We start from the raw sequence: 10,000 nt of genomic DNA, 5'->3' as shown, positions 1-10,000 counted from the left end.
ACAGAGAACCAGCCCATGTGCTCTGTGTGTGTGTGTTGTGAAGTGTTGAAGTAGTGACCTTCCCTGCTGAAGCGCTGCATCACAAGCAGGTTCAATTGAGATTGAACGAAATGTGCACGTCACGCTTAAATCTACTTCATGTAATGGAGCAGGGACTCATGACTCGTAGATCAATATAACAACAGAATATCGATATAATATTGGTGAAAAATACATCACAACACACTTGTCTTCTATATTGCATGACCAAGCAGCTGGATACGCTTTAAAATAGAGATTGTACCTCCTTTTCTATGTTGAAAACTAATGTTGGGAATTTTGTAAGTTCAGAGCTTTACAGCACGACTGTCTTGTCAGTTCTCCTAAAACACAGCTAGATACTAATGTTATCACTGTGACCATTAGAGCAATTTTTGACTAATTCGAACCCATAACAGACAATACATCCATCCATCTTCTGTACCACTTATCCTACACAGGGTCACAAGGAACCTGGAGCCTATCCCAGGGGACTCGGGCACAAGGGAGAACCCTAACAAACCATTTGACAAAAAATGTTTTTAAGAAGTAAAAATGAGACGTCCCTCAATGACACGACGTCCCAGCTGGACACAAAGTAACGTTCTAAACAGTTCGTGTTAATATTAATACTCGTTTAAAAATGTTGCCGAAATCTCCCGAAAATGTTCTCAGAAAGATCTAGGCATCAAAACATCTTCGAAATGTTACCCATAATGCTCAGAAATTGTTTAGCCATCCTCCATTTTTTTTCTCCACGGTGGACAAATACAGGGAATCAGTGTTGACTCTGATTCTTTGACTCTGTTCTGATTCATTTCACTTTACTGTGCGATTCTGACCATAAAAAGAGAATGCTAGGTTGTAATGATGTCAAAATAAACGGTCTGAAAACGTGAAGGAATTCTTTGAAATGCTGTTAACAAGTTTGATCACACAACGCTCCTGATTAGACACGCGCTAATATTTTTTTTTCCAAACATTTCCGTGAACATTACTGTAGCCAAAAAAAATAATAAAAGCGCACAATTTTCTAAATATTACTTAATCATGTTCTGGTCGTTAGAATTAAACACAAGTTTCCAGAAATGCAAACCTTAATATTCAGAAAAGTCTCTGATGATCTCTAACGTAAGAGCTAATAAGAGGTGATCAGAGGTGATGTGTCTTGCTGGAGTCGGACTCGTTTCCTTTTCATCAACGAATCATCAGTAATGCTGAAAAATCGATGCTAGTAGAGACTAAAACTGTTAGCACATAACTCTGTGCTTATTACAGTGCAGTGAGTTCACAGCTGTAGATTAAATCTCAATTAGATTACAGCATCACACACTGCACTTCAAGTAGTAAGTCAACATTGGGAAATGAGCAGGAAAGAAGTCCAGCTCTTTAACCCCGGCGCTGTGCAGAGTGTTTGGAGAAAGCGAGTGTGTTTGGTTAATAAAGCTCCTTTACTGCTGTGATTAAATCTGTATCGGAGGCGCTCGGCCGTAGTTAATGAGGAGTTTTATAGCCATGCGTCCCAGGTCGAAAAGCTGGATTCAGTCTGGAAAGATGTAAGGCAGTGTGTGAGTTGGCTGCGTGCTGGGCTCAGGTATAAAACTGGATTAAAGGACACTGGTGGTGTTAAATAGACATCAATTCATGGTGATTGTCCAGTGTTATTATGTCATTAATGCTATCAGTGAGTAACTCTAGTGAGGTTTAGACTGGAGGGAGAAGTTGGAAACATGGATAAAACCTCGTCTTACTCTCGGTGCTTCGGTTATTGATAGGAACGATGGGTTTCCATAGACATTTTAGTCTTTCTCACCAATTTGCCGATTTTTACTTTTTGACTACAGTCACAAACACCGCCCTCTTCAGGCTCCACTAAAGCATCACACCATTGGCCTCAGACAGAGGGTCATGATCAGGAGGTGGGGTAAAGGTGTGTTCCAAGATATTTATTTATTTATTTATTTATTTATTTATTTATTTTAAATGCACTGCTCACCTCCTTAGATCAATTTGGGAAATGCAGGGAGTGTGTCCTCACTGCAGCCTGTAGCATGACAATGTATAGGATTAGATCCACTATGTACTGGATGTTCTAACCCTAACCCTATATGTAGATGAATTACTTAATGAAATACCGTCTCTGCCATTGGTGCATGCATTTTACAACACAGAAAACGTAGGGGATCTAATCCAATCTGTCATCATGCTACAGCAGCGGTCATCAACCCTCTTCCTTGAGAGTTACCTTCTTGCAGGTTTCATCTCCAACCAAAATTTAACTGATCAAGAACTGCTTAAGGCGATGATGGATGATTAGATAGTCAGGTGGGCACGATTATGGATGGAGCTAAATTCTCCAGGAACAGGGTTGGTGACCACTGAGCTACAGGCTGTAATGAGGATCTCTTGAATGCAGGTTGTGGCTGATCTACAAAAATCACACACAGCACCCTCTTCAGGATCCACTAAAGCATCACACCATGGGCTTCAGACCTAGGGTCTTGATTAGGAGCTATGACAAAGGTCTGGTTTCAAAAATCCCAGCTCTTTCGCTTAGTAGGGCGTCTTTTTACGTCACCGAGTGAAATGTCTAAAGAGGACACTTCCTCCAGTCCTCAAGTGACCCCTAGTTGTTGGTTCATGGTAACACGTTGCTTTTAAAACTCAAAGCTCCAGCAAACCCATGTGAGTTCTGTCATTGCGTGGTGTAGTGGTTAGCACCTTGGTTTATGATGCTGGAGGTCTAGGAATTGAGTTATGCTCTTGATACTATTGTTGCACCCTCAGTATACCTTAGTGGTATGAGCGACCGCGGTGGTGTGGGAAAGTCCTGGGTCAGACCATCAAATCAAAATGCCTGAAAGTACAAGCATGGAGTGGAGTGGAAAGGACAGTAAGGGTTCTGGAGCATGCAGTTTTAATAAACAGGCTAAATGAATAAGAATCTCCTACTCCTGCCTCACAATTCCTGTTCATTCACTCTGTCTGCTCCTAACGCTAACCTGACTGTAGATGCATTACTTACCAACATACCATCTCTGCCGTCGGCACATGCCTGTTACAACATGCAGAACGCAGTGGATCTAATGCAATACGTCAGCGCGTTACAGGCTGCAGTGAGGATCTCTTGCTTAAATGTCTTGTCTGACTTATTCAGTCCAATCAATCAGTCCACCTCTCTCATGTGCAACCACAAAGCCCAGTAAGAGACATTTTCACAAACAGGTCAGGACTTCGATAAATCTCCATCAGGAGTGACCAGACCTGGTTCATTTAGATTTCACGTCACTGTTTCCTTTTCACAGGTATCTCAAATCCTCCTGCAGGCTCAAAACCTGAACCTGGTGATTGAGGTCTCCAAATCCAGGCACTCTATTCACCATGTTTATTTCTCTCTCATTCTGAATCAGGGAATTTGATTTGTTAGTGTTTAGATTTGGGTGCATCATGAGAATCAAAGATACATGTTGCATGAACATATCTGGGAGAGGTTTTAATTCAGTTGAATGTTGAGCGCTAATGAAGTCGCTCGGTGTTTTTAGAATATTCACAATAGACAAAATGCTCTCGGAATAATTCTTCATCGAGATATTGATACCACATTGTCTTGACACCCCCCCCAAAGATCACAACCAGATTGAAGAATCTCTCACTATTTGCTCCTTGTATTTGTTTTCATTTGAATTAATCTGTAATGAAAGAAACAATTTAATTGGTGGAATGAGAACTTGGGAAAGGAAAATACGTATGACAAGGCTATTTGAAACTTTTAATAATAATAATAATAATAATAATAATAATAATAATAATAATAATAATAATAATGTGATATAAGAATGCTCCAAGACATTTGTACATACCCAGTAGACACTTTTTCTATCCATCTAAACATGGGCCGATACGGTTTCCCTGAAATTGACAGAAATAATAAACTTTGTTTCCATTTGACCAATAGGTTTGAATATTTTTACTCACTATATTACTCACAGACTGTAGTTTTTGAGTGCGCACAGGGGAATTCTAGTGATTCACCATAGGATTGAAGATTTCCGGTCATCCAAGTCATTTTCAGTGCGTCAGAGTAATCAGTTATGCTGATTGGACGTGTTTTATAACGTTGAAAGCGCCTCATCAATCATTCGAGGTTTTGGAACGGATGAATATACGTATAACGCACGTCTAGCCGAGCTGTCTTAATGCACGTCATGTTTGTTCCTAAACGATACATGCGGCGTTTTCCGTAAAGCTCGAGCTTACCAGGAGTATTAAAGCTTGACGATGTTCCTGTCGTCGACCTTCAGAGCGGCCGAGCTCTCGTTATTGTGTATTTGACTTTCCACGTTGGTGGTTTACTCAGCCTGATAAAGCACAGGGCACCTTCAGGAGCACAGATCCCAAATACACACATTCTTCAATATGCAGCACATATGCTCAGCACACGAACACACTCTTATAGAGGTTTTCTGCTACACCAAGTACATAAGTCAGAGTTGAGATTACTGGTTTGCATGTGTGTGAGCAGGAGGAGGAGGAGGCTGATGTGCGTTTCTCAGCCTTTGTAGAAACAGCACACTCAGCTGGTGGCAATTATGGAAAGTAGTCTGTGTGTGTGTGCGTGCATGTAGGGGGTTATGGGAGTTGTTTTGGGGTGACAGGGGTGTGTTGTGGTTGCATGCCAATGTCCCAACAGCCTGAGGCATCCTGAGCGCAGCCCCATCTACTGTGGTACATTAACACACCTCGCGCTTGTTTTCATAGCAAATGGGCTGGAATCCGCGCCGGTTTAAAGAAATGCCCGAGCTATGATTGAGCATTTGATAATATACTATTAATTTGAGGCCTGTCTGTGCCGGTGTATTATTTACGGAAATAACTCCGTTACATTTTTTCCGAACGCACGAGAGAAAGACATGTTGGCTTTCAAAACCACATTATTATCTCAAATGAGCAACAGGGAAATATTTCAATCTGCCTTTTCTCCCGCGAACACAGGCTCGTTCTGTTTGGAACGGAGTCACTAAGGAATTCTTCAGAACCTGCATGCTCAGGGTCATTATTCGCTTGACAAGAAATATCTCAGAGATGCTGCCTTACTCTGGCTGACTTACTGAACCTGGCCTTATCAGCAGCGTATTATGGAGTTAAATAGCCGTACATTAAGTGCTAGTATCCATCTAAGCACGGATCAAACAGAGTAAAACCTCTGAATAGAGATAACCGATATCTCTCAGGCAACGAGAAGGACAGAGCTAAGCCTCACGCAAACACTGGCTGGAGTGCCGGGGTCAGGAACCGACAGCGTCAGCCATTTCAGGGAGAAAGTGGAGGGTATGACCTTTGGGAGGGGTGGAAAAGATGGCCTAGCAAGGGTACAAGAGTAATAGAATTAATCAATTTCCTATACGGTTTAATATAAGAGTATTAGCTAAATCATCCTCCATTTTGGCTTTTCGAGGAACCTACAATTAATCTTCCAAATAGTAAATGGTCTGCACTTATAGAGCCCCCCCCCCCCCCTTTTTTTTTTAAACCTTAATGGTTCTACAAAGCATTACACTGTGTCTCATTCACCCATTCACACACACACACCAATGGTAGTAGAGCTGCCATGCAATGTTTCAGCCTGCCATCAGGAACAACTTGAGGTTCAGCGTCTTTCCCAAGGACACTTCAGCATGTGGAGGCACGTGGGCTGGGGATCGAACCGCCAACCCTACGATTAATGGACAACCCGCTCTACCACCTGAGCCACAGCCACCCCAAAGAACACACAACTCAGGAACAAGGCTGGATTCATAATACTATTAGCAACAGACTTCATTAGTCTCGACACTTTTTTTTTATTCTCGGACCATCGTCTACACAAGTCCGTAACTCAAAAGATCCGCTCTAACCACATTAGACATTCATGATGAGATCTGACAGTTCTTTCTTGAGAGGCTCTTAGAGACCCGAGTGCATATGTAGCAGGGAGAGAAATCAGAGGACAACTGAACCTGAAGGCAGAGCTGAGAGCAGCTTCCCGTCTCCTCTGACCCTCCTCATGGCTGCTTTCACAAAGCAGGAAAAAAACACAGCACGGGTCAGGTACTTGGGGATAAAAGCTACTAGTCATTCATTAGACTTGACCTGCGGTTACTCTTTAGCCCCCAAATCTGATCTGGCATCAGGTTACACTTCACTGTTTTCCATTTTTAAAGCGCAGTGAATTATGCGAGGTCTGACCCATGATTGATTTTGAAAAAAAGTTCCAAAATTAAAGTGCCACTTCACCCAAGCATACGTCTAGTGCACTTAATATAGAGGACTGAGCCACGCAGCGATGAGAGATTGGAGTGGAAAAAGAGGAAGACAGACTGGGGGGCTTGTCCTCGCTCGGATATACAAGGAGCCTCCGCTGAGGCCATGGTGTCACGGCAAAACTTCGGAGGCCAAGACACGCTGACGCGGTGACTCAGGGGCGCATTCATCATCTTTTGTGCAAACATCCATGGCCTGCCAGACCGCAGACTCACAACCAGCTACTTATTTTGACAACGGTTAAGAGCTCCTCTGAACCGCCGTCTGAAGAGGAGTTCCAGTTATGCGGGGTTAAGGGGGGAGTCAGCCTCGAGAACAGACGAGGAAAAACACGGTCATGCTCGAGCGAGGCCGCCTGACAACACCACAACGCCTTTCGGGCAAGAAAACAAATTCTAAAGCAAGAATGTCTGAAATAGTCTTTATAGTCGGAAATATTTAAACCCGAGCACAACACGAAATAGATATCAGATGGGAAGAGATAAGCTAGAGAAAGGCCGACGGAGAACGACCGCTCAATTCTCTCATGAAAAACACGCATTTTATAAATGTTTCTCTTCCAAGACTGAGTCAGCCGTAGAGCTGCCACATCTGCTGCAAAGATGTCCACGTGATTGACAGATAGCTTTCTCTCGTGCCTGAGATGTAATCATCCTCGGCCGCCGTCTCTTTGGTCCTGCTGCCCATGGACAAAGTGACAAATTAAGCTTAATCTGTGTCTTCCTGCCCTCTCAGGAAACAATATGAAACTTGTAAGGAAAAAGAAAAAACACAGAGGCTTAGCTTGACCCCTAGAGACATTCCGAGCCATGAAAAACCATGATGGAAGAGCGGGGAGGGATGAGAATAGTGGGGGATGAACGTCACACTTTAGAAGAATAGCTTTTGTGAAATTTGGGGCCCAAAACCTTTATGGTGCGAGTGAGATAAATGAGTCAGCTCGGCACCGAATGTGCCCACTCATAAAGCTACGGCGCCTCCAAGAACGTTTACATATTCATCGCATTTGTCACCAGCAGCCTAAGCAAAAAGGGTAACTGTTTCTCTGGAGGAGTCAAACTCGCTGCAATCAACTTCCTTCGCTCGCTGTTCTCGCCTAAGCTTCCCTCACTGATTAATGAACATGTTTATTTTAACGACGGTTTTTTAAACTGACAAATTAGCTGGCCGCTGTAATGGCTCAATTAAGTTAATTTCCTCTTTTGCTCTAAGAAAGCAAACAGCGCCGCATTTGATGAAACTGTAGTTCGTGAGGCATTTTAGTGGAGGAACGCTTCAGAAATGACCGATCAGTGGAATAGTTGAATTTAACCATGAAATCTCATCAAGATATAGCACACAAGTTGGGCTTTAATAATAGCACAATTCCAGGTCACGCAAGTATAGTAAAGAAACTTTCAAATAACCGACTTGGCTTTAAACATCTTTGCGTAAGGCTACGTCATTATCAATTTAAGCTATGCTTAGCATTCCTGAGGATCCACGCGTAAGGCATAAGAGCTGACTAGAAACTAGCAGAGCATTATGCTAACTTTAGGTCTTCATTAGCATCACAGTTAAAACCAATGCACAACAGATTACCTCAACATTTACAGTGAGGTTCATCAAATAACGTTAATAGTGAGAAGCACAAAGATATACCTATAATATATATATTATTAATATGGTTCAGCACTGTAACTTGCTACAGAGTTTAGTATTAGTCTAAAGCTAATACACATCAAAAGCATAATTAGTCACATCTGTACTGTTGGAATCAAACCGCCTTCTATCCAAATCGCAAAACACCTAATCCAATTCTTGACTGTTCATCATCAACCTCAATTTAGTGTTGGGTTTGGTTCCAACTCAGGAGATCAGAGCATACCAACAGAGCTCGACAAGTCCAAATCTGATGATAATCCATCCTGGGGAAAAAAAAAAAAGGTTTTCCAATTCCCAAAACATCCGTGTCAGGTCATGGGAAGCGTAATTAGCTGATGAGTTGGCTCAGGCGTGTTGGGAATTAGGAAACGAAAGTTTGCAAAGCGGTCATTAGTTGGATCTGCTGTGGAGGATCTGGGAGTAAACTCGGTGATAATGTAGAGGTCTGTGTAGCAGGAGTAACGCTAGCCAGTTCTAACAAAGCTGATGAGTCTAAATGATGTTTTCACTTGGCATCAGCTGCTGGAGCTCTAGTAAAAATCCCACTCCAATTTCAGTGACCGCAGAGTTTAATGGCTTCCCTGGTTGGACACACCTGATTCAACTAATCAGTTAATTACAACGCCCTTCATTGGTTGAATCGTGTGTTCGGTTGAGGGAAAACCATTTTGAAGAAGGTCGCCAGGCCTATGAGTTCATGGCTAACTGTAATTACTGCACATCTGATATTCTAATGACACTAATTACTATAATCATTCAAGGAACACACTGCAGCGTGCCAGATGATCCTGGTGAGACCAGATCAAGGCCTCAGAAAAAGTATATATTGAGCTTTGCCAAAAACATGTTCGGCGTATGGTCGTGAAAGTAAAACCTAACTGTCTTATGGAATGTTGGAGTTGGCCTGCTTATTCAATTTGTAACATTTTAGAAGTTAAACAGAATTGCAAGTGGGCTCTCAGTAGTGGGACTGGGAACGACAGTGCTAGTGAACGAATGATAAACTAATTCCGTATTTAGTGATGTCCATCTGAGATTGGATCACCATGGAAAAGGGATGTTACTATTTAGACCTGAGGTGCTATGGGAGCTCTATAGTGTTTCAGTTGCATCGAGTTTAATTCCATACCTAATCGAACACCTATTAACATTTCAATCATATAATAGATTTGGATCTATGTCATAGATCCAACGTCCCTAACTTTTCTACTAGGCCTTCTGCATCTCTTATGTACTTGGTAGTGTTTAAGGACTGGTGCATGTGCTAATGCTTGTGGCTTTCTCTCTGTCTCTCAGGATGTGCTGTAAGCTGCTGTTTTGGGTTCTCTTGGCCGGTGTGCTGTGTGCCGCATCCGAGAGTCGCAAGAATCGGCCGCAAGGTTCAATCCCATCGCTCTACAAAACCAGCTCAAACACATCTGATCGCCGTGGACGGAAACAGGAAGTGCTGGCCTCCAGTCAGGAAGCCCTGGTGGTGACTGAGAGGAAGTACCTGAAGAGCGACTGGTGCAAGACGCAGCCTCTGCGGCAAACCGTGAACCATGAGGGCTGCCTGAGCCGCACCGTCATCAACCGCTTCTGCTACGGCCAGTGCAACTCTTTCTACATCCCACGGCACGTGAAGAAGGAGCAGGAGTCATTCCAGTCGTGTGCCTTTTGCCGGCCGCACCGCTTCACTACGCTGACTGTGGAGCTGGACTGCCCCGACCTGCAGCCACCGTTCCGGCACCGGAAGATCCAGCGGGTCAAACAGTGCCGGTGTATTTCTGTTAACGTGGCTGAATCTGGGAAACAGTAGAACTGAAAGACTATGGCAGCCTGCCTGGGTTAGACAAAAGAAACACATATATTAAAAAAAAACAAATATATGAGAAACTTTTTCGTAGAATTTGATACCTAATATAGGCAGAATCAAAAGCTGCTAATACTTTGAGAGGTCTGGAGTTGTCCATATAAAGGACAGCTTTTATTGGTTTAGTTCTTGTCACGTGTTTTTTTTTTTTTTTGTGTGTGTAGTTCGTATCTCAAGACTTATGCT

At 42.9% G+C, this 10,000-nt stretch overlaps 1 protein-coding gene across 1 annotated transcript in view; it reads left to right on the top strand.

Annotated features, from left to right (window-relative positions):
* The window catches only part of grem2b (gremlin 2, DAN family BMP antagonist b), a 10,900-nt gene that overhangs the window by 780 nt on the left and 120 nt on the right, over positions 1-10,000 (top strand). Inside the window, 1 exon segment of the mRNA NM_001200919.1 lies at positions 9,259-10,000. This exon segment is cut by the window's right edge and continues 120 nt beyond it. Within this exon segment, the coding sequence (NP_001187848.1) occupies positions 9,260-9,760 (501 nt within the window). The 5' untranslated portion in view covers position 9,259 and the 3' untranslated portion in view covers positions 9,761-10,000.

This window comes from Ictalurus punctatus, chromosome 13 (genome assembly GCF_001660625.3).
Source record: "Ictalurus punctatus breed USDA103 chromosome 13, Coco_2.0, whole genome shotgun sequence".
NCBI lineage: Eukaryota > Metazoa > Chordata > Actinopteri > Siluriformes > Ictaluridae > Ictalurus > Ictalurus punctatus.
This window is presented reverse-complemented; position numbering and strand designations above follow the sequence as displayed.